The sequence below is a fragment of the Lutra lutra genome, chromosome 17 (assembly GCF_902655055.1).
Source record: "Lutra lutra chromosome 17, mLutLut1.2, whole genome shotgun sequence".
NCBI classification, from domain to species: Eukaryota; Metazoa; Chordata; class Mammalia; order Carnivora; family Mustelidae; genus Lutra; species Lutra lutra.
In genome coordinates, this window is record NC_062294.1 from 16,779,453 (window position 1) to 16,805,354 (window position 25,902).

General features: G+C 42.1%; 1 protein-coding gene across 2 annotated transcripts in view; it reads right to left on the minus strand.

Moving 5' to 3' along the window:
* The window catches only part of SNTB2 (syntrophin beta 2), a 116,469-nt gene extending 91,924 nt beyond the window's left edge, over positions 1-24,545 (minus strand). For both annotated transcript variants that reach the window (XM_047711031.1, XM_047711030.1), the window contains exon 1: positions 23,934-24,545. In XM_047711031.1, the coding sequence (XP_047566987.1) occupies positions 23,934-24,513 (580 nt within the window). In that variant the 5' untranslated portion in view covers positions 24,514-24,545. The remainder of the gene's footprint in view (positions 1-23,933) is intronic.
* Between the last annotated feature and the right edge of the window lie 1,357 nt (positions 24,546-25,902).

Genomic DNA, 25,902 nt, shown 5'->3' on the forward strand with positions numbered 1-25,902 from the left:
AATTGTGGCAAAGTCTGACTTCTTAGAAACTACTGTCTCAACATGTTTTTCTTTTGAAGAGCAATAAAATTCCATATATGGAATGAGACTTGATAGCATACAACCCAATGAATCTGGTGTCCAGTGGGAGATTTCTGGTGCTCCTAGAGACCCTATGGAAGCAAATATAGCTGAGCAGCAATGCTATATGTCCACTTCTCTTTCCTTATACCCTGAACAAAGGACAGTCCTCACCAGTCTCCAGCTTATAAAACAATATTAAGAAGAGGTGCTCAATAAATAACAGATTCCTACTGTAATAAAAAAGGGAAGGAGAGGATTTAAGGAAGCTGTTTTAAATGGAAAGGAGGGTGCCTGGGTGGCTCAGTGGGTTAAAGCCTCTGCCTTCAGCTCAGGTCATGATCCCAGGGTCCTGGGATCAAGCCCCACATCGGGCTCTCTGCTCAGCGGGGAGCCTGCTTCCTCCTCTCTCTCTGCCTGCTTCTCTGCCTGCTTGTGATCTCCGCCTTTCAAATAAATAAATAAAATCTTAAAAAAAATAAATGAAAAGGAAATGGCAAAAATTGAAAGGTAAACATTACTTTTAATAATTTAAAAAAAATAGTGCAGGGGCGCCTTTGTGGCTCAGTTTTTAAGCATCTGCCTTCAGCTCGAGCTCCATCCTGGGATGGAGCCCTGCATCGGGTTCCCTGCTCAGTGGGAAGCCTGCTTCTCCTTCTCCCGCTCCCCCTGCTTGTGTTCTTTCTCTCGCTGTGTCTCTCTCTCTCAAATAAATATTTTAAAAATCTTTTTAAAAAATAGTGCATAAAAATCACAACCTGGGGCGCCTGGGTGGCTCAGTGGGTTAAGCCTCTGCCTTTGGCTTGGGGTCCTGGGACTGAGCCCCATATCGGGCTCTCTGCTCAACGGGGAGCCTGCTTCTCCCTCCCCTCTGCCTACCTCTCTGCTTACTTGTGATCTCTCTCTGTCAAATAAATAAATAAAAACTTTTTAAAAAATCACAACCCGCATTTAGAATGAATAATAACCATCATATTACGTTGTTATAAGCTCTTTAAAGGTAGGAATTTTGTTTGTTCAAAATAATGCCTACTAACTGGGGAGATGTAAGGAGTTACTTCTGCTTGCTTCTTTTAAAAAATATATATATTTTTAAAAATTTTATTTATTTATTTGACAGAGAGAAATCACGAGTAGGCAGAGAGGCAGGCAGAGAGAAAGGAGGAAGCAGGCTCCCTGCTGAGCAGAAAGCCCGATGTGGGGCCTGAACCCAGGACCTGGGATCATGACCTGAGCCGAAGGCAGCGGCTTAACCCACTGAGCCACCCAAGCGCCCCGTAAAAAAATATTTATTTATTTGAGAGAGAGAAGAGTGCGTGCAGGCAACAGGAGGAGAAGCAGATGGTGGGTGGGGGGTGGGCAGGGGCTGGATCTCGAGCAGACCATGCTGAGTATGGAGCCCAACATCGGGCTCAATCCCATAATCCTAAAATCATGACCTGAACCAAAACTAAGAGTCCACTGCTCAACCAACTGAGCCACCCAGAGGCCCCACTCCTGCTTTCTTCATTAGCCTTGAGTGAAAACTGGAAAGGACAAGAACAATGAGAAAGCCTCCTAGCCAAAGGGAAGAGAGGAGACTGGGCCAGAGGCTGCATCCACTTGATTATATAACAAGTGGATGCAAAAAAGTTTGCCTGGTTATGGGATGTGCTGGTAAAAGATCACAGAAAGGCTGGGAACAAAAAGATATAGCTAAAAATTACAGAGACTCAGGTAAAAGCTGAAATTATAGGAGCAGATGACCTAAACACTGGATGTACATAAAAGAAAAGAATCAAGGAGCGCCTGGGTGCCTCAGTCATTAAGCTTCTGCCTTCAGCTCAGTTCATGATCCCGGGGTCCTGGGATCAAGTCCAATGTTGGGCTCTCTGCTCGGCAGGAAGCCTGCTTCTCCCCTTCTCACTCCCCGTTTGTGTTCCTGCTCTCGCTGTCTCTCTCTCTGCCAAATAAATACAGAAAATCTTAAAAAAAAGAGAGTGAGAGAGAGATGAATCAGGGTTCTATCATCTTCTATTTCTTCACTGACCTAAACTAGCCAGCACCATTTTCTCCTGACAGGAAGAAAGAGATTCTGAAACAATTTTCCATGAAGTATATAAAGAAGGGAGATTAACATTTTTTGAACACCTAATATGTGCTAGGTACTTTATAAAAAAACCACAAAACTTTACATAACCTTCACAATCATTTAAGAAAGAAAACTAGGCTTAAAGTTTTTTTTCTGACAATAAGTAGAGCTATAGTCCAGCAGGGCTCCAAAGCCGATGCTTTTACTACAATATAACATAATCGTCCGTAGAGACTCATTTGGATCTACTCTGCTCGACAGCACTTTCTCTTGCCCTGGAAGATAGGCAACCCTGGCCTGTTCTCACCACCTTCCTGGACCATAAGCAGCCACGGGTTCTCTAGTTCTCGCCCTGATTACAGCTCTCAGGCTGTGCCTATACTGGTTCGTGACAGCTGTACAGCTCACTCCTACTGCCGAGCAGATGCTTCAGGGACAATGTCATGGAAAAGGCACACAAGAACTTCTGGCAAGTTAAAAAACATGCAAGAAGCAGAATTCTCCAGGGGTCAAGGCTTCTAAGTCTACCATTCTCACTAGTGGAAAGGATAAGGAAACAGTCCACAACACTGGATATTTCAAAAATGTTTTAAATCTTCACAATTTGTTGTTGTTTTAAATGGCAGCTTTACCTAATTACACTTTGCCCAAGCAAATATTAAAATTCATCTTCCGGGGCGCCTGGGTGGCTCAGTAGGTTAAAGCCTCTGCCTTCAGCTCAGGTCATAATCCCAGGGTCCTGGGATGGAGCCCGCATCCGGCTCTTTGCTCAGCAGAGAGCCTGCTTCCTCCTCTCTCTCTGCCTGCCTCTCTGCCTACTTGCAATCTCTGTCAAATAAATAAATAAAATCTTAAAAAAAAAATTCATCTTCCTTCTCAGAATAAATGCAGAAGATTATCGCAATTTACTTTCCACCCAGAAACAAGGACAAATAAACCTGAGATGAAATATTCTAGGAAAATGGGGCACCTGGGTGGCTCAGTGGTTTAAGCCGCTGCCTTCGGCTCAGGTCATGATCTCAGGGTCCTGGGATCGAGTCCCACATCGGGCTCTCTGCTCAGCAGGAAGCCTGCTTCCCTACCTCTCTCTGCCTGCCTCTCTGTATACTTGTGATCTCTCTCTGTCAAATAAATAAAATCTTTAAAAAAAAAAAAGAAAAAAAAAGAAATATTCTAGGAAAACAGGCCGCAAAACTGATCAATCTCACAAGAATAATTAAGAGTTGGTTGGGGTGCCTGGATGGCACAGTTGGTTAAGGGTTCTGACTCTTGGTTTTGGATCTCGTGGTGATCTCAAGCTGGGAAGATCAAGCCTCACATGGGCTCCATGCTCAGGGCAAAGTTTGCTTGAGTTTCTCTCTCCTTCTCCCTCTGTCCCTCCCCACTCTGTGCACATGCTCTCTCTCTCTCTCTCTCATAAATAAATCTATCAAAAGAGGTAACTGCTCACAGAAAATATTTTAACCAAATGTAAGGAAAAAAAACCAAAAGTAATTCATACAAAAACAAATTCCAGGTGCAATAAGAATTTAAATGTGAAAAATAAAACTAAAAAAAAAAAAAAAAGAAAGAAAGAAAATGTTTTAATCAAACTCAAGATTATTATCTTCCAAATAAGAAATCCAAAATAACTGTTCAAACTTTTTTTCTGAAAATCTGAGAACAGATTCTCAAGAGAGGGTTTTTTCTAGGGGGTGGGGTGGGGAGGATGTATTGTTGTTGACAATAAACACAACCTAACAGGGTTAAAATTCCTTTCAGCTGCACTTAGTTCCTAAACTGGTTAATACCCAATGATTTCCAATAGTTTCCAACTCCAACTTAAAAATACATTCCTTTCATAAATACTTTTAGATTTTGTCAAAAGGATAAAATGAATAGCTTATCAAGCAGTATTAAAGGATTTTATGTCCAAGCCTCCTCAATCCTATTTTGCCACATCCTCTCCCTCCCCATTCAACATATCAACACACCAAAAATAAGTTAGCCTGCTGTTTTAACTACAGATCTGCATTTGAGAGAGTCTTAGAAGTAGTAAGACTGCAACTTTTGGTTCTGCGCATTCTCTCCCATTCATTAGTGTTAATGGGTAGTTGTTCTAGCTCTGTGACATGAATACCATCACAATGCTAATGCTGTATAAGATGCTTAAAAGAAGACATCAAAATCCTCTAAATAATCATGTTTTCACATGTAATACTTCATTATTCCAGGTGGCAACTTCCAGGATGCTGTTTTCCTATGGCTTTCCTAAAGCCATAGGAAAGCCTATGCAGGAAAGCCTGCTCCAAAACTAGACTGTCAGTGTCTTTGAAAGTGTGATGGGGAGTAATTATAATAAAACAAACAGAGATGACTCCATATGTCTGATATTTCAGTGACACATCACTGAAGAGGGAACACATATAAATGACTAGGTCAGCAGTGTTTAAGTAAAGTGTATGGTAAAATTTACACAGCAGTCTTCAGCCATTACCCCACAAAGAGAAATAATGAGGCTCTTTAGGGTAGAAGAACCTTATCAGTCAGGTGAGGACAAAGTAATAGCAAAGAAACATAGTCAATACAAAAAATTATTTTAAGATGGATCATGGAGCACGTGAGTGGCTCAGTTGGTTAAGTAGGGGACTCTGTTTCAGCTCAGGTCATGATATCGGCATCATGAGATAAAGCCCCATGTTGGGCTCCCTGGCTTCACCTTCTCTCTCCCTCTGACCCTCCCCCTGCTCACGCATGCACACACGCTCTCTCTAAAATACATAAATAAATCTTATTTTTAAAAAAGGTGGATCAGGGCGCCTGGGTGGCTCAGTGGGTTGGGGCCTCTGCCTTCAGCTCGGGTCATGGTCCCAGGGTCCTGGGATCGAGCCCCGCATCGGGCTCTCTGCTCAGCGGGGAGCCTGCTTCCTCCTCTCTCTCTGCCTGCCTCTCTGCCTACTTGTGATCTCTGTCTGTCAAATAAATAAATAAAATCTTAAAAAAAAAATAAAAAAGGTGGATCATAGGTCTAAACTTGAAATACCACCATAAAACTTACAGAAAAAAAAAATAGAGTATCTTTGTGACTTTGAAGTAGGCAAAGATTTCTTGGACAGAACACCACACTAACCCTGAAGGGAAAAATTTCAGCTCAGCTAAATCCACCATTAAGGAAACGAATAGACAAGCTTACACATTAGAAAAAATATTCACAACACACACATCTGACAACAAACTTTTATCCAGAATACACAGAGTTCTACAACAATAAAAAGACAAAACGCTGTAAAAAAAAAATAGGTGAAAGGGGACACCTGGGTGGCTCAGTGGGTTAAGGCCTTTGGCTCAGGTTATGATCTCAGGGTCCTGGGATTGAGCCCCGCATCGGGCTCTCTGCTCAGCAGGGAGCCTGCTTCCTTCTCTCTCTCTGCCTGCTTTTCTGCCTACTTATGATCTCTATCTGTCAAATGAATAAATAAAATCTTAAAAAAAAAAGAGGTGAAAGACTTGAATAGACATTTTTTTAAAACATAGAAATGGCAAATAAACACACAGAAAGGTATCTACCAGGGAAACGGAAATTAAAAACCACAACAAAACACCATTTCACACCTACTACAAGGACTAAAATAATAAGATGAATAGCACTTACTGTCAGCAAGGACATGAAGCAATTGGAAATCTCATACATTGTTGTTAGGAATGTAAGATGCTACATTTACTCTAGGGATTGTTTCCCACTTTCTTACAAAGTCAAACATGCATCTACCTGTGAATCAGTAATTCTACACTTAAGTATGCACCCAAGAGAAATGAAAACATACTTACATTCACTCACACACACACACAAAAACTGAATGAGAGGGCACCTGGGTGGCTCAGTTGGTTAAGCAACTGCCTTTGGCTCAGGTCATGATCCCAGAGTTCCGGGATCTAGTCTTGCATTGGGCTCCCAGCTCCACGGGGAGTCTGGTTCTCTCTCTGACCTTTCCCCCTTTCATGCTCTCTCCTACTGTCTCTCTCTCTCAAATAAGTAAATAAAATCCTTAAAAAAAAAAAAAATTGAACGAGAATGTTCAAGACAATCTTATCCAGAAATCAAAACCAATCAAAGTGTAATAAGAAAATTATGGGGGCAGCTGGCTGGCTCAGTTGGAAGAACGGGATGTGCCTTTTGATCTTGGGGTCTTGAGTTCAAGCCCTATGTTGGATATAGACATTATGTAGGTAAACAAAAAACAAAAACAGGGGCACCTGGGTGGCTCAGTGGGTTAAAGTCTCTGCCTTTGGCTCAGGTCATGATCCCAGGGTCCTGGGATCGAGCCCCACATCAGGCTCTCTGCTAAGCAGAGAGCCTGCTTCCTCCTCTCTCTCTCTCTGCCTGCCTCTCTGCCTACTTGTGATCTCTATCTGTCAAATAAGTAAAAATATTTAAAAAAAATTATGGAATACTAATACAGTGAAATATTAATCGATGTTAGAAAAACAACGAACTACTGGGGCACCTGGCTGGCTCAGCCGGTATAACACATGACTCCTGACCTTCTTAGGGTGGTAAGCTGGAGCCCCACATTAAGCTTAGAGTTCACTAAAAACAACAACAACAACAACAACAACAACAAACTACTGACACAGGTCGAAACCATGAATCTCAAAAGCATGACGGTAGGTGAAAGAAGCCTTATGCAAGACAGTACCTACTGTGTGGTTCCATTCCTATATAAATATCAAGAAGAAAACTGATTTATGGTGAAAGAAATCAGAAAGAAGTTACCTGCCTTGGGGATGGGGAGAGGAACTAACTGGAAAGGGCAATGAGGGAACCTTCTGGGGATGATGAAAATGTTCAATAGTTTATGTAGTCATTACACAGGTATATACAATTGTCACAACTCACTGAATTGAATACCTAAGAACATATTATTGATGTTAATTATAGTTTAATTTTCAAAAATATTAAGGAATCAGAGTTAATCCAAGTGACAGTTAAGTAATTCAGCACAAAGAAAAATTGGACAGCTTTTTAACTTCATCTGAATTTTAAAAACTGTGAAATATTTAAAATACACTAAAAAATATAGAGTACAATACAATGAACATTCATATAACTCAACTTTATCAATCTTCATAGTCTGCCATATTTGTTCAGCTTTATTTCCTAACTAAAGGCCCCCATGAACTTCTCTTTGATTCCATTCATCCTCCTTGTGCCCTAGTAGTGACTGTAACCTAAATTTGGTGTGTAACAAATTCATTATTTTTCTTGTATTTCAATTCCAAGGACCTAAAAAATAAACTGCACTGCAACAGCACTTTTAGGTCACCTGTACTTTATTTATTTACTTATTTTTATTCTTCTTTTTTTTTTTTTTTTAAATTTTTATCCTCAGGGGTACAGGTCTATTCTTTATTTTTTTTTTTAAGATTTTATTTATTTGTCAGAGAGAGAGAGAGTGCACAAGCAGGTGGAGCAGTAGACAAAAGGAAAAGCAGGATCCTTGCTGAGCAGGGAGCCACATGTGGGGCTCAATCCCAGGACCCCAAGATCATTACCTGAGCCAAACGCAGATGCTTAACCAACCGAGCCACCCAGGCGCCCTATTTACTTATTTTTAAAGATTTATTTGTTTGAGAGATAGAGTGCACGCAAGCACATGCACAAGAGTGTGGGAAGGGTAGAGGGAGAGAATCTTCAAGCAGACTCCCCACAGAGTGCAGAGCAGGCCTTGGGACTTGATCCCAAGACCCATGAGATCATGACCTGAGCTGAAACCAAGGGTCAAGAGCTTAACCAAGGGGCACCTGGGTGGCCCAGAGGGTTAAGCGTCTGCCTTCGGCTCAGGTCATGGTCTCAGGGTCCTGGGATCAAGTCCCACATTGGGCTCTCTACTCAGCAGGAAGCCTGCTTCCCCCTACTCTCTCTCTTCCTGCCACTCTGCCTACTTGTGATCTCTGCCAAATAAATAAATAAAATCTTTAAAAAAAAAAAAAAAAAAAAGAGCTTAACCAAATGGGCCACCCAGGCACCCCTAGGTCACCTGTGTTTTGTTTCATTTTTTAAAAGATTTTATTTATTTATTTGATAGAGAGAGATCACAAGTAGGCAGAGAGAGGGGGAAGCAGGCTCCCTGCTGAGCAGAGAGCCCGATGCAGGGCTCGATCCCAGGACCCTGAGACCATGACCCGAGCCGAAGGCAGAGGCTTAACCCACTGAGCCACCCAAGTGCCCCGGTCACCTGTGTTTTATTTATTTATTTTTTTAAAGATTTTATTTATTTATTTGACAGAGAGAGATCACAAGTAGGCAGAGAGGCAGGCAGAGAGAGAGAGAGGAGGAAGCAGGCTCCCCGCTGAGCAGAGAGCCCAATGCGGGGCTCGATCCCAGGACCCTGGGACTACGACCTGAGCCAAAGGCAGAGGCTTTAACCCACTGAGCCACCCAGGCACCTCTGGTCACCTGTGTTTTAAATAACCTTTTTATACTTGAGATTTGATACTCTATAGACTCTATACTTCTTTCATTTAGTAAACATACATAATACCAGTGATGTGATTGGTGATTTGCTACATGCCAAGACGCAGTTTCACAGAAGCAGAATGCCTGGCATAAAAATAATTTCACACCAGTGTGCTAATGCTAATAGAGAATACATTAAACTTTCTGCAAAAGAAGATTCCTTACCTGTCAAAATATTCCAAACATCTAAATCATTGTGAGTAAATTTACTTGGCAACAATGGCCAACACAAATAAAGTATTTATACAAGTAATTTCCCCTTTTCCTGATTTTTTTCACACTAAAAGGGCAAAGGGAAAGGAAACACTCAGCATCTAAGTCCTAGAGTTTGGCCTCTCTTTGCAATATTCATTAAGAGAGTATTGCCCTCATTCACTAAAGAACAATGAAGAAATCTCAAGTTACACAATAATCAGTGGCAAAATTAACTGCAATCTAGATCACTCAATATTCCTTCTTCTCCAATGATTCTTTTCTGCTTGAACAAGATCAGTGCTGCTTGTGTTGGTTACTAGTTATAATGAAAGATGGAAGAGCAAAAGCTGATTTATCTGTACATCTACAACATAAAATCTCTTATCTGGCACCTCCGTGTATTTCCATCACAACAATAAAGTTCACAATAAGGTATTACAAACCCTGAGGTTCCATCTGAATGATCAAAAAGAGATTAAATTATATTTAGAATATTTTTAGTGCTAAAAATAATTTGATTGTATTTCAATTCTCTGACAGTCCATGTATTTGTATATAGTCAGTTTAACTACAACTCTTCATTCTCTATGTTATAGAGTGATAAAATACGAGAACTAGAAGGCATCTTATTTTTAATAGATAAGAAATGCAAGGCTTCTAATGTTGAAATTGTTTTTTCCAAGGTCTTATAGAGAGCTAGTGGCCAGGAGAAAGGCTTTGCTTTATTTTTCTCCCAAGTATCTTATCCTCTCATGCTTAGGTTTGGAACCAAAGCATTTTTGGTACGAGAAGACTTGGGGAGTTTTTATAACTACCATATCTCACGGATTGGAGATGTCTTAAGGATCCCAAAGACTTCTTTTGAGACCCAAGCACAAAAGAAATAGAGGGAATTTGAGAAATAAAAAGAAAAGAGTGGGAGGAAACTTTGGTGGTAGAGGAATAAGAGCAGACCAGATCTTTCTCCCAACCACAATCTCCCTAGAGAGAAGCAGAGGAAAAACATGCAAGGAAAACATTTTTGTCAAAATATATGTACAAATATATGTGAACATATTTACAAATCTGCCAGACCCAGCTGTTAAAAACTAGGTTGGCAACATTTAAAATTATTTTATTTATTTTCCAGTATCAATGCCATATACTAATCTTGTGACTACTGTCATTATTTTGTATCCTGAAATGAAATTAACAAGTACAAAAAACAACTCCATAACACTGTAAGTGGATAAAGCAGATCCATATAGAAACATCTGTGGTGAACAACGATTTTCAGAAATTACTTTAGGGTTTTTTTTGTAGAATTTTTATTTGCCCAGAGCCAGCTCAATTTTTTCAATTACTTTTACTTTATGTTCATTGAAAAACAAATTCAGTTCTATCCTAGAATGTAATTAATAATCTTTGAGGAGGGGCACCTGGCTGGCTCAGTCGGTGGAGCATGGGACTATGATTGTGGGGTCGTGAGTTCAGAGCCCCATGTTGGGTATAGAGCTTAATTAAAAAAAAAAAATCTTTGAGAAGACTAATGTCAAATATTTATCCTTAGTACTCTAAAATGTAGTATAGATTACTAGTGGTTTTTGAAAATGTAGACAGCCCTTAATGCCTTTACTGGCCAACAATTACATCCGAATAAGGAGGTAAATCCAAGACACTTAGTGTTCAGTGAAACATTGTGTTTCATTTGGGCAAACATTAATTTGTAAAGGTGGATACAGTTTAGAGAATGTTACTTTGCTAAAATTGATGTTTTTCAAAAGTAAAATAACATGGTAATATACTAAAAATGGAAGAGCTAACAGAAAAAGTTTGCCAAGAATGATTATAAAAGAAAACTGACTTTTGCATTACAAAGCAGTTAGCAGACAATGAATAAAATTGTTATGAGAATACCTAAAACATCAGTTTATTATTTTTACTAATAATACATTAAAATTATTAAAAAGTCAGTGTTTCATGGGGCGCCTGGGTGACTCAGTGGGTTAAAGCCTCTGCCTTTGGCTCAGGTCATGATCCTAGGGTCCTGGGATGGAGCCCTGAGTCGGGCTCTCTGCTCGGCAGAGACCCTGCTTCCTCCTCTTTCTCTGCCTGCCTCTCTGCCTACTTGTGATCTCTCTCTGTCAAATAAATAAATAAAATCTTCAAAAAAAAAAAGTCAGTGTTTCAGAGTCTTGAAAATCAGCTATTTCATAAAGCAGGAGTTTGAGTATCACTTGCTTGTTCCTACCTTTGAACATGCCATTGCCCTCACAAAGAATATTTATATCTATCTTCTGAACCTCCCACCCAACCCGTCTACCACCTGACCCAAAACACAATCCTAACACCAGTTGTTTCCTTATTCCAAGCTCTTCCAGCATTTGTCTAGCACTTGTAATGGACAAAATAATGTAGGTTAATTTATCTGCAGTTTATTAGCATGTATAAGGGTACTTCTTAAAAGTAGGGCCTGTGCAGGGGTGCTTGGCTGACTGAGTTGCTAGAGCATGAGACTCTTGATCAGGGGTCATGAGTCCGAACCCCATGTTGGCCAGAGTTTACTTTAAAAAAAAAAAAAAAAAAAAAAAAAGGCAGGGCCTCTGGGGCTCCTATTTTCCCAGAGTGCCTAACAGGGTGTGGGTATTCAATATGAGCAGATTAATCACATACGGCTATCTGTGCCCAGCATGAAAAATCGTAGACAAAGGCGAGGAGGCGTTAACAATAAGCTCCAGACAGATGCAACAACACAGAATCCAGGAGCACGATTTCCCGCACATTAAGCCAATCATAACAATAAATCCTGTTGGTCTTTAGACTTGCTAGCATCTTAACTTAAACAGATTCATCGGAGAAGCAGTCATCGTAATGATAAATACCAAGAGGTGTGGAGTCAGATAAATCTCAACCACCACCCTGCCGCTACCGCCCAAGTGCTGTGACCATCGACAAATTATTTAATCTCTCTAGGCCTCAATTTCTTCACATTGATTATGCCTGCCTCACGGTGCGGTTAGAAGAATAAATTGTGATAATGCACAAACACAGCTTAGCAGCATAAGCTCTCAATACCATCATCATCATCATCATCATCATTTAAATTGTAAATTTTTTTAAAATTTACAATTAAAAAAATTTTTTTAAATCTACAATTTAGCTATAAAGTATCTTGGGGCACCTGGATGCCTCAGTCGGTAGAGCACGTGACTCTTGATCTTGGAGGTTATGAGTTTGAGACCCACATTAGGCATACACATTACAAATTTTTCTTTAATTTTTAAATTATTTTTTTATTTTTAAAATCAATAAATATCAATAATAAATAATAATAATAATAAATAAATCAATAGCTTCAATGTCTGTGTTGTAATAGTGGAGACAAGTCTGCGTAGCAACCACCCCATTCCACACTTCACAGTTTGGTGAAGCCGCCAATCTTTTTTTTTTTTTTAAGATTTTATTTATTTATTTGACAGACAGAGATCACAAGTAGGCAGAGAGGCAGGCAGAGAGAAGGGGGGAGGCAGACTCCCTGCTGAGCAGAGAGCCTGATGCGGGGCTTGATCCCAGGACCCTGGGATCATGACCTGAGCCGAAGGCAGAGGCTTTAACCCACTGAGCAACCCAGGTGCCCCGAAGCTGCCAATCTTGATATACCAGGGATAGGCACATGACCCAGGCCTAGATCACAGCTTCCATCATTGTAGAAATAGTGATAGTTTGAAGAGGTAGACTAAGCAGAGCTAATCAGAGTCCTTCCAAGAAACTGGTGTGTGGGTGCTAGAAGAAGAATGTTTCTTTTTTAACAGAGGTTATTAAGTTACAGCAATATATTCCTAGAACTGCCAATGGTATTTTAGCTGACTATACAGAATTAGACTCTCCACAGCAGGAGATGTTGCAGCCAAGATAATTTGAGCCTTTGGATCTCTCTGGACCTAAACCTAGATCCACCCCCACCCAGTCTTAGGAACTATATGAGGCAATACATTCCACTTCTGCTTAGTTTGGTTTGGGTTTCTGCAACCAAAATAATTCTTACTAAAAAAATTGTACAGGGGTGCCTGGGTGGCTCAGCTGGTTAAGCATCTGACTTTGGCTCAGGTCATGATCCCAGGATCCTGGGATCAAGCCTCGTGTTGTACTCCCTGTACTCCCTGCTCTGAGGGGAGTCTGCTTCTCCCTCTCCCTCTGCCCCTCCCCGCCACTCATGCTCTCTCTCACTATCTCTCTCAAATAAATAAATAACATCTTTATAAAAAATAGTTTTACTGATCAACTAATAAGTTGATTTTTTACTAATAAGTCTATGATTTTTCTGAGTCTCCTTCAAAATCAAAGCTTCCCATTTTCCAAGTGTGAAATACAACATTTTATACACATGACAGATTATTCTTAACTGGTTATATGTCAAAGAATTTTAGTAATGTCTTGAGAGCCAAGTCACAGAAACAAACCAAGTTTGAGTTCTGTAACTCTTTTATTCTTTCCAAAAGGCAAATCTACAGACACCGTAATCTCTGGTACTTTATTCATATACAAAATTATTTCATGAGCTTTGTTTTTTAAACTGAAATCAAACACAAATTGTATGAAGGAATCAGCGTATTTTCCTTACACTGGCACTCACATAAAGTAATTAAAAAAATAAAAATAACTAAATCAACTGTATTTCTCCAGACACAAAATACTAAACACACCAGAACATACAGTCGTTTCTCCAAAGCCAAAAGCTCCTTTCCGTAATCTAGGGAAAAGCCCCTTTAAAGGAAGAATAAGCTCTTATGCTGTGTGACTAGATGTAATGTTTATAAACTAAAATTTTTCTTCTCCATCCCCAGAGCCAGTAGAGTTGTATCGTCCAAGGGCTTTATAACAAAGCTGAATGGTATAAGCTTAATATCCTCCCAAGTATTCCATTTTTTCCGACTGGTAAGAACCATTCTCCCATTATCGCTGAATAGAAACCTCAGGCCCGGGGTGCCTGGGTGGTTCAGTCAGTTAAACAAGCAGCTGCCTCCGGCTCAGGTCATGATCCCAGGGTCCTGGGATTGAACCCCTCACTGGGCTCCCTGCTTAGCGGGGAACCTGCTCCTTCTGCTCCTTCCCGCTCCTTCTGCTTGCTGCTCTCCCTGCTTATACTCTCTCTTTCTGTGTCAAATAAATAAATAAACAAAATCTTTTAAAAAAGAAAGAAAAAAAAACCTCAGGGCTAATTAGTTACATCCAATCTGACCCCACAGTCCATCATTTCTTCCTTTAAAACACCGGCTCTCAATTTTTCACCAGTCTCTGAGGGATCAAATACCTGTGCTCGCAAAAGAGGCTCACTGCCAGAAATTTTCTACAGGTGTCAAATCTTTGGGTGCACAGGCAGTCAGAAGGAGGCTCTCTAGGTAGGAAAAGGTCCCCAGTGGATTCTGCTGACCCCTGGCAAAAATCACCTGCTTCAACTGTTCTTTGAACTGCATCTTCCCTTCTATTCCCACTGCTACCATCACCACCCCTCTCAGTGGTCACCACCTCTGCTTTGGGCTGCTTTCGTTAAACAGCTGTAGTTTTTCCTACCTTTCGTCTTTCCTCTCTGCATTGTATCCAGTGCATCCACTCCTGCCAACCCAAAATTCTGTTCCCATCATGTCACTTCCTGGCTCAAAAACAGATTGCATCAGTTCCCCACCCTTCCATCTCTTTAACCTCTTCCCTTGTCTGTTGGCCTTTTCTCCTTGCCTTATAAATATGTCCCAATTCTTCTCCATGTAAAACAAAATAAAAAGCAGCCAGTTACAAAAGTAAAACCTTCCTTGGACACTTCATTTAACTCTAGATGCCATTGTTGCCTCTTTTTTTTCCTGAGAAACTTGGTCTACTCACTGCCTCTCGATCCTGTCACTCTGCTGAAATTGCTCTTACAAGAACTCTAATGATCTGGTTCTCTAATTACCAAATCCAATGGACTTTTTAGTTCTTGAATTTCCTGGCTTCTGTAGCAACTGAAGATGCTGATCACATCCTTCTTTTTGGAATTCTTGCCTCACTGACTTGTACTGCACCATTTTCTCCAGGCTCCCTCTCTACCTCTCAGACCATTTCTTTCCAGACTCTTCTTCCTGCACTCCTTGTTTCAAATGTCGTTCTGCAGGGTCCCATCCTGGTTCCACTTCTCTTTTTAATTTGCAATCTCTCTCTCTTTCCTTTTTTTTTTTTTTTTTAAAGATTTTGTTAATTAATTAATTTATTTGACAGAGAGACAGAGAGAGCACAAGCAGGCAGAAGAGGAGGCGGAGGGAGAGGGAGAAGCAGGCTCTCCACTGAGCAGGAAGCCCAATGCGGGGCTTGATCCCAGGACCCTGGCCGGGATCATGACCTGAGACAAAGTCAGCTGCTTAACTGACTGAGTCACCCAGGCACCCCAATTTGCACTCTCTCTTGATGATTACATCAACATTCATGGCATCAAATACCACCTCTATCCTGACATCTCATAAATCTTTGTTCTCACATTTCTCTTGACTGTAGACCATACTCCAGACCAGCTACTGGACTTCTGCACCAGGATGTCACACAAGTAACTCCAACATGCCCCAAACCAAACTTCTTTTTTTTTTTTTTAAGATTTTATTTATTTATTTGACAGACAGAGATCACAAGTAGGCAGAGAGGCAGGCAAAGAGAGAGGAGGAAGCAGGCTCCCCGCTGAGCAGAGAGCCCGATGCGGGGCTCGATCCCAGGACCCCTGAGATCATGACCTGAGCCGAAGGCAGAGGCTTAACCCACTGAGCCACCCAGGCGCCCCGCAAACCAAACTTCTTATCTTCACTCAAAACACAGCTCCTCCCCTGTTGCTTTTGTTACTTATAGTTATCTGGTTTCCCAGGCCAGAAGTCTAGGAGTTATCCTCCACTTTTCTCTTTCCCTCAGCCCCCAAGCTGATCATTTAGACCAGCTGTTTTTTTTTCTTTTTTAATTTAATTTTATTTATTTACTTGTCAGAGAGAGAGAGAGAACAAGCAGAAGCACGGGGAACGGCAGGCAGAGGGAGAAGCAGACCCTCACCTGAGCGCTGGGATCATGATCTGAGCTGAAGGAAGACGCTCAACTGACAGAGCCATTCAGGAGCCCCAGACCTGCTGTTTCTCCCTATTATATTTCACCTTCATACTGTCCCATCCAGTCTCATAATCATTATGGTATTGCAACAGCCTCCTAACTGCTTCCCCTTACGTCATGTCTTGAGCTCCCATACTCCATCTGCCCTTCTGAACTTCCTAAGACATCACTCCTTCATTTAAAACACTCCCTCATTTAAAACACTTTAAATTAGCTTGGGTGGCTCCCCAGGCCTAAAACTTTTGAAAGCACACACCCATCAGGTAAAATGTGAGTCTATATTCTCAATGTGTGAATATTCATTAATGCATATATATTATTAAACATCCATAAAATAGAGAAATTGAGAGAGAATGGCATAAAGATTAAATTAAGACAGTAACATATTCCTGATGAAGTCATACTATCATTAGCTACTCTATGACTCAAACTACAAGATACTCTCAGGGCCAAGTTCGTTAATAATTATAATGTGGTAATCCACATTTCAAATAGTCTTCCTGGCAAATTCTTTTTTTTTTTTTAAAGATTTTATTTGTTTATTTGACAGAGATCAAAGGTAGGCAGAGAGGCAAGCAGAGAGAGAGGAGTAAGCAGGCTCCCTGCTGAGCAGAGAGCCTGATGCGGGGCTCGATCCCTAGACCCTGGGATCATGACCCAAGCTGAAGGCAGAGGCTTTAACCCACTGAGCCATCCAGGCACCCCTGGCAAATTCAATTTTTAGGCTGATTTCTTGACACAGAGGATTACCCTGAAATGTGACAAAGAGCTCATACTGGAAGAATTGTCAGCTTTACGTTTTTGCTATTGTTTGTAGTATTATAATTACCTTTAATCCATGGTTTCTTTGTGCAAATTTTTAAGCCACCTGTTCATTTTGAGAAAACTAATTAAGCTAAAAGCACATGATACAATGTATATCCACTCAGTTAGGCTCAAGTAAACTACAATAAGTCACAATATGATAATAGCAAATTAGTAAAGTCACCACTCTCAATCCCTTTGCTTTGTGAAGCTTTGACTCTTTCCTCAAGACATCACCCGGTATATCAAATGCGTAATGGCCCTGTCTTATAACACACTGAGAGAATCAGTATCACTGATATAATATTTAATGATATACATTAAATATTAATATAGCTCAAGTTCTTTTTTCAGGTTGAAAAGTAAATATAAACCCCATTTAGAGATGACTGCTTGTGTTGCATACAAGGCCCTTGATGATCTCTGGCCTCTGCCCACCTTTCCAGCATACTTTCAGACACACATTTCCTGTACCTTACCATGCTTTACTTCTCTCAACACACCAGCTACTTGTCACTTTCTTACCTTGGATGCTCTGTCTTCTTAGCACTTCCTTCTCTGCTTTGAGGCACCATGTTCTCACCTCTTTTAAAGCACTTATCATAACCTATTATAACTGTTTCCTTACTAGCCTAAAGGGCAAGGATTACTCCCAGTTTTTAATTCCTGCCATCTACCACAACACCTTGTTTGCAGTAGGTACTTAATAAATGTTGACTGACAGAATGAAAAAGGTCCAAATTCCTCTGGCTAACTTTCAAGGCCTTGCATAATCTGGCTCCAATTTATCTACCCAGCCTTATTTTCTTCCAAGTCCATTCCTATTCTCCTCACTTCCTATTATATGTCATGCTCATTTTGGCTTTTGTTCAGGTTACCCCCTCAACTTGGAAGAACTTCCATCTAGAGTAGCAATCTATCCTTCAAGACTCAGATCTAATTATCCTTTTCCCATGATGTCACACTCTACTCTTCCACCCCACAACTGATCATTCCCTTCAGAGAACTCTGAAAGAGGGAGTACTACACATGTGATCACTTACTCTCTATGTGGCAGTTTTCTCTCCCCAGTTTCAGTCTAAGTTCTTTGACACCAGGGACCACCTTCAACTACTCTCTCACAACGCATTGCAACATGGTGATGCACAGAAGAGGCTGAGTGACCCGAATGACTGGTTATAGGTAGCATAGTACAAGGGAGAAAGCATGGCCTGGGTTGTAGTCCAAGTTCCACCACAATTAGCTAGTTGACCTCAAACACCTCAACCTCTCTGGTCGTTAATTCATCATCTGGAAGGTAAGACTTTACAACCTTTAAAATTCCAGGGAAGGCTTTTTCCTTTTGTGCAAAGAACATTAAAAATTTTCTCTAAGGGACGCCTGGGTGGCTCAGTTGGTTGGGCAGCTGCCTTCGGCTCAGGTCATGATCCCAGCGTCCTGGGATCGAGTCCCGCATCGGGCTCCTTGCTCAGCGGGGAGCCTGCTTCTCCCTCTGCCTCTGCCTGCCATTCTGTCTGCCTGTGCTCGCTCTCTCTCCCTCTCTCTCTGACAAATAAATAAAAATCTTAAAAAAAAATTTTTTTTTCCTCTAAAAAAATCAAAAGAAATTCTGAGACCTTTAGTAACTCACTTAACTTTTTTTTTTTAAAGATTTTATTCATTTATTTGACAGAGAGAGAGAGAGAGATCACAAGCAGGCAGAGAGGCAGGCAGAGAGAGGGAGAAGCAGGCTCACTGCTGAGCAGAGAGCCCAATGTGGGGCTCGATCCCAGGACCCTGAGATCACGACCTGAGCCGAAGGCAGAGGCTTAACCCACTGAGCCACCCAGGTGCCCCATTAACTCACTTAACTTTAATGAACTATAGTATAATCATTTGCAAAACACAGATTCGGCAGCACATATACAAACACAGACAGCCCATCAGCTCCAAGGACCATGTAAAGGTCAAATGAGAAAACACATATAAAAATGCACCGATAGGGATGCCTGGATGGCTCAGTCAGTTAAGTGTCCGACTCTTGATCCCAGCTCAGGTCTTGATATCAGAGTTCTGAGTTCAAGCCCCACACTGGGCTCCACATTGGGCATGAAGACTATTTAAAATTAAAAAAAAAAAATTTTTTTTAATGCATAGATCATTTTAAAATGCTGATAAAAATGTAAGGCATTGGGGCGCCTGGGTGGCTCAGTGGGTTAAAGCCTCTGCCTTCGGCTCAGGTCATGATCCAGGGTCCTGGAATTGAGCCCCACATTGGCTCTCTGCTCAGCAGGGAGCTTGCTTCCTCTCTGCCTGCCTCTCTGACTGCTTGTGATCTCTGTCTGTCAAATAAATAAATAAATAAATCTTTTAAAAAATTTAAAAATGTAACGCATTATTATACTATTATGCTATTTAGAGAAAAATGCAAGCAAGTGGCATTATTTGTTGTCCAGTTAGGATAGTGTGTAAATCCACCCTGAACGCGCCCGATCTCGTCTGATCTCGGAAGCTAAGCAGGGTCGGGCCTGGTTAGTACTTGGATGGGAGGATAGTGTGTAAATCTAGCCAGGAACAGGTCTTGGATCCTCAAATAATCCACCAGCTCAGAACAGCAGAACACTTCCACAGACACAGGCTATACTCATGCCTATGTACAAAAGATACACATTTGGTCACCAAGTAAAGTAACCTTTATCCCAGAAGAATTACACAGCAGGTAACATACTGAAGTTACTGAGTTACCAGTTAAGATCTAAATTTAAAAAAAAAAAAAAAAAAGATCTAAATTAAAGCCTGGTTTTGGTTTCTAAAATGTTCTTAGAATTTTCATAACCACTCTATATTAGAATCAATGAACTTTTCCTATTTTGATAATAATTTGGAGGACATATTTTAGCATGAGGAGACTCTCTGAGAAGTAATCTAGTTACAAAGACATAGTTTCTCATATAAACATGTCTAATCATTCAAGTGAAACATGACAAGGCTGGTTAAACTAAAAGAAACAGAGAAACACAAACTTCCTGACAATTCAGATGTTCTTCAAGAGATCAATCAATGGATATACATGCAAAGTATGAAAGAAAATGTAAAATGCTGGGGCACCTGGGTGGCTCAGTGGGTTAAAGCCTCTGCCTTCAGCTCAGGTCATGATCCCAGGGTCCTGGAATCGAGCCCCGCATCGGGCTCTCTGCTCAGCAGGGAGCCTGCTTCTCCCTCTCTCTCTGCCTGCCTCTGTGCCTACTTGTGATCTCTGTCAAATAAATAAATAAAATCTTAAAAAAAAAAAAAAGAAAATGTAAAATGTTTTTCTTAGGAGACTCTCAACTTGCTCAACAAAGGAGGAAAGTGGCAGTGTAGGAATTCAGACTAGTTTAATTTAGCAGCCTATTAATGTCAATAATATGTTACATGTCCCCTAACAGGCACAAAGAACTATATTATATATAACACTCAAAATCTCAAACCATCCTGGATACAAAAATTATTTTCAATTTTCAAGTTAAATTTCATGCCAATTCACTTCCTCTATACACTTAACCATCTTCTTTTTAGTAGATTTGATAACAAAACATTTGGAACTACATTCAGGCAATAAAAGATGATTTTCCAACAATATTCCAAAGAGAATTGCTTCAAAAAAAAAATAAAGATCTTTTCTCAAATATCAAACCTTAAATGGAACAGTCTATACTATCTTCCCTCACCTCTTCTGGAACATTTTTTGATGTATGATTTGTGTTCATTTAGTTCATTTCACAGCCCTAAAAATATAAATTCTAGAAGCTTCCTAGTTAGACCATTTTTAGCACTCCAGATACACAAATTGAACATACAATACCTGATAGATGAGTAGTCACCCCTTTATATAAAGCTTACAGTCTGGATATCTCTGCATAGCATATCTTAATATCAATGCTAACAGTCACTAGCCGAAACTACAAGCACACAGTGTAAAGCAAGTTTTTAGGTTCTGAGTGGTAAAATTGCTTCGTAGCCTTTTGGCTAAAATCAGGGGTAAGGTTCTGAGTGGTAACTGTAAAGAGGAAAAAAATCAAAGGGATGGAAAACTAAATGTAAATTTAAAAATAAAAAAGTAGGCCTATACAAGAGATAACAGGAAAACAAGATTAGAAAAAGGCATTTGCAACCAAGAAATGTAAACTCATTCTTAACCTATTTACCTAAAATTCTTATCATGAATTTCTTTTCAAGTAAAATGGCACCTTGGATTTTAACAACTTGTTATCCTGGCTGTTCTGAGAGTATGTCATCTCACAGCTTACCTTCATGACCCACTCCTACCTTCCTCATTCTGACTTAGGTTTTTGTTATTGTTGTTTACTGCTGTATTCCCAGTCCCTAAGAAAGCGCCCAGCACACAAAGGTCAAATAACAACCCTTTGAGGGAGGTATTATTATCATCCTGGTTTTTCAGATGAGGAAACTGAGGCTTAGCAAGGTTGAGTAACTTGCCCAGGGGTTACAAACCACTAGCCCGAAACAGACCCACGTCTGTCTGACCACAAAATCCTCATTTGTGCTTACCCTCACCGGGCAAAAAAACTTCCTACTGTTTCTCATTTTTGGGTATTTACTGGTGGCAGCTTTCTCTTAGCGGAAGCTTCAACTTCTGCATCAACCTTTTCCCAGGCATCCTCAATCTCTAACCCCCACTAAGATCTTCTACAGATCCCTCCTTCCTTTGTGCTGTATTCTCTCCAGAGTTCTATTATAACATTACTTTTAGCCCTTTGCTATAGTTATTTCTCATCTCTCTCTCTTATCTGAACTCCAAACTTCCTGAGGGCAGGAATCAGGTATCTTCAAGTGCCTCCGGCATATGGTAAAGTGGAGTAAATATCTGATGTATGAATGAACAAACCTGACAAATCCGTGACATAAAAAGGAACGCTTTAGCTCAGTTCCCTAACCACAGGCAACCAGAGACCTCCGCTTTCCTTTGCTTGGGGGTGGCAAGGCCATGCCTGAAATTCCCTGCCCACATCACAAGAGCATCACTGTGCTTCTTAAGACAGATTTTCAAGTTTTGAGACATCTAATGGAAGAAAAATAAGGTTCCAAAACTTTAAGGGCTAAACAAAAGATCTGTCTTTTGGACGTGGCCTACCTGGATGGAACATCAGCTCTTGATTTTAAATAATGTTTGACTGGTTCAATTAAATCACTATTTTCAGCGATTTTGCATATTCTAAGTAATTTTATTTTTATATCTCTTTGGCTTGAAAAGTGTAATTTCATACTTCCCCACACATTTAAGGACAAAAACTGCTTGTCTTTTACCAAATAGGAAAATAAAATAGAACCTCTGTGTTAGGTAAAAAGGCACTCAATAAATATGTTATGCTGCTGTTTGTAAAGCCTCCTTCTAAAAGCACATGTGGCCTATTTTAGACTAATGAATACTGGGCAACATTTACTAGATGATTTTCATTTAATTGGTATGAATACCAGGTTCAAAACATATCTAAACAAAAACTGGGTTTTTAAAAAAATATATGGTGTAAAGAGCTGAAATGTCTGCCCCATTACCGGTGAGTACTACATAAATAGTACTACTTCAATATTCTCGTTCTAAGAATTTATAACCAAATGCTTAGCTAGACCAATTTCAAGGTGCACATTTAAGTTACAAGGTCACAATTTTTTTTTTATACACCCACTGCCCAAGCCACAGTCTATAATTTTACTCCATTTATTAACACTAATTTCTGGCCCCACCTCTAAGTGAGATATAAATAAGATTTATAAATAGGATATCATAAAGATGGGACACTGGAATTTCATACTTGGAGCACATGCAAAGTAACATTTTTCCAAATATTTACAAACAGATTTGGAAAAAAGTGAAAATCACTTTACCAAGCTGGACTTCTGACCTCAGTTCCATGACTAGTCTCTGCCTACCCTTATTCCCCACCCATTCCCTTCTGCGCTTCCTCGGCCAGGAATACCCTCTTGACTCATCTCTGCCTGTCGAGGTCCATTACTTCCTTAGAAACCTGGCTCAAGATTCAGCTCCTTGAAAAAGGCCTCCCTGACTAATCCTGATTTCCACTACTTCCTAACTTTGCATTCCCTTGGCATTTATATATAGTTTGCATTACATAATCAGTAACTTAAAGATGTTTTGCATTTTTCCATCATGTCCCCAGCTAGAGACCAAATAGAGGAACATTATCTCTTATATCTTCTACTACACAGCCTGTAATAAATGCTTCCTTCTTGAATGACTGAATCACCACTGAGAGAAAGGCAAAGGCTCACAAATTTCTGAAGTAAGCAAGTGGCTTTTCAGATCACCTTGACAATACTCTACCACCTCCAACACACATGAACACTTCACGGAAATGAGATTTACTTTTGCCGTCCATAAATTCCACAAAAAAGATCCAGGTTACAGATCATGTACATACTTAAAGCAAATCATAATAGCGGCTATTCAAACGTATCTTGAGATTTAACATTTCAGGCTTCATTTAAAGCCTTGAAGCAGCACGCCTGTGAATGATAGGAAGCTGGCACCAATCTGTTGCAAAAGGGGCAAAACTCTAGTTGGCAGTAAATGTTCAAACACGTGAGCCTCCACTGTTAAACAAGGCTCATTAGCCACACAAACTTGCTGTTTCAGCTTTCTGGCTTCGGTGAAGTGCTATGATCTCTTTTGGTTATTGTCGAGAGCCAACGATGAATTAAATTCCCATAAATTAACCAATAGTTTTGATGGTTTGCCCAAACATACCACTGGCATGGGGGTGGGGGTGGGATGTGTGTGTGTATGTTTTAAACAAACAGACCCTCTCTCGCCCCGGGGAGTCAGATCTGAGTGAAGAAAGCGCCAACCCGGCACTTCTCAGGAGGCGAAGCGAGACCTCCAGCACTCGAGCCCTTCAGTATCCCCCTAGTCAGCTTATCTTGCAGAGGCGGGGCTTCAAGCGGCGCTGCTGCTTTTCACTAAATCTCAACCAGAGTCTTCCTTAAGGACCAAAAGCCATCTTTTCCTTCAAGGAGCATCAGTTTTTTTTTCCATACTCAAAGCCCCAGTAGGCAGGGTCCAAGGAAGAGCCGGGCCACCCGCGCGGGGAAGCTGAGGACGCGGGGCGGGGAGGTATTGGGGGGACACGGACTCTCTCCGCAAAGAGGGCAGGATGGCAGAAACAAAGTGAGCGCCCGCCAGCCCAGCGCCGCCCGCCACCCGCCGGCCCCGCTCACCCTCCAGCAGCACCTCCTTGCCCGCGCGCTTCAGCGCCTGCACGGCCTGGTCGTGGGTGGCCTGGCGCAGGTCGGTGCCGTTCACCGACAGGATGGCGTCGCCCAGCCGCAGCGCCCGGCTCTGGTCGGCCGCCAGCCCCGGGAAGATCTTGGAGATGAGGATCGGCATCCGGTTCTCGCGGCCGCCCTTGATGCTGATGCCCAGGCCGCCCGCCTCTTGCTTCACTACGCGCACCCGGCGCACCGGCGGCGACGCGCCCGCCTCGCCTGCCGGGCCCCGCGGCGGCGCGGGAGGGCTCGGGGGACCCAGGCCGCGGCTGGGGCTCCCCGGTAGCGAGTCGCCGGCGCCGCCGCCGTTCGGGAGGCCGTTGAAGGCAGCCGCCGCCGGCCCCAGAGCCTGCTCGGACTCAGCCGCCGCAGCGTCGCCGGTGAGGCTTAGGCTCTCCCCGCTGAGCTCGGCCACCACCCGGACCCAGCGCTCCCTCAAGAGCAGCTCCACCAGCCCCGCTTTGGTGGCCCGCGTCCACACCGCCATGGCCGGCCCCACTCCCGCCGCCGCAGTCGCCGCAGCTACCCTCATTCCAGTCAGGCAGCCTCGGCGCTTCCCTCTTCCCGCCCGAGGGGGCGGGTCCGGCCCCTCCCCCTTCGCGGTCTTTCATTATTCATGAGGCCACGCCCATCACCCGGAGGGGCGGGGAGTGGCAGAAGGACCGGCTTCCGGGAGGTTAAGTTGTTGCCCTTAGTTAGGTCAGTCCCTTGATGCACGCTGGACGTGGCCTCCCTGGTGAGAAGAGGCTCCTTCTCACGTTCTCCTTCCGTTGGTCTCCGATGGCCACCTCCGAAGAGTTCTGACCCTTGCCACGCAGTTCGAGCAAAATCAGCCTCAAGAAGCACTTTGCAAGCCTGCAAGACGTGGTTGCACGTTCACTCTTGCATTGATTGGTTCATTATGTATTTACTGAGTGCTCAAGCCAGAGCTCCTTTTGATGCCTGGAGATGAGCTGAACAAACCGTACCACAGTTAAGAGCTGGCGGTCTAGTGGGGGAGGAGGACGGAGAACCAACCAACCTGAGGTGATACTATGCGGTTAAGTGACATGTAGAAAACGCCCTCAGAGCAGAGTAAATGAAACCTTTGGTTGGGCCTGGGGTCAGCTTCCCAGAGGTGACAGTGTAAGGTGAGTAGGTGGAGCAGAGAGAATTACGTAAGCAGAGATCCAGAGACATGAATGCATGCATTTGTAATCACCTGCTTACTTGCCTGTAGAGAGAGAGGACCATTGCTTCTTCAGCCCGGCAGCCACAATAGGTAGGTCTCAAAGACATTTACAGAATGACGGTTACTTAGGCAGATGTCAGAATTCCAGTGTGAACAGAGCATAGGGGCAGTGGAGGCGGCAGGAGTGTGTAAAGCCTCAGATCATCAAATATGGGAGAGTTTGGAGTTGGATTTGTAGATCTGTCTTATGCTGGAGGTCATGGCCAGTTGTTGGGGCAAATATTGCTGGGTATCCCCAGAAATTGTATGCACGCAGCAGAACCTGCGGTGGCTTTTATCCAAAGACATGAGTGTTGCAATGCACCCACTTCCAGGTTCATGCGTTGGGAGAGCTAAGGAAACTGAGGCCCAGAGTGCCAACGACTCCGGCCCAAAGTTCATTGTGAAGAGAAAAAAACAGGTCTCCCAGCCTCCTGGTCCAGGGCTTTACTACATACCTCAGACCTCAAAAATGAGGGTCCAGAAATCACACTGCTGACAGAGATCTCAGCAAAAACACGAGGTCAAGGTGCCCTCTAACTTTCCTTCAGCAGTAAAAGTGAAATCCCCATGTTTTCACTTGTGCCAGTGGGGCTGCAAGCAGAGGGAATGAATGTGCACCAATTCCCGTAAAAGGGTCTGTATACCTGCTTGCTCATGAAGTACATGTTGAAGCTCGCGAGCTATGGCCATGCACTTCTCTCTGAATGC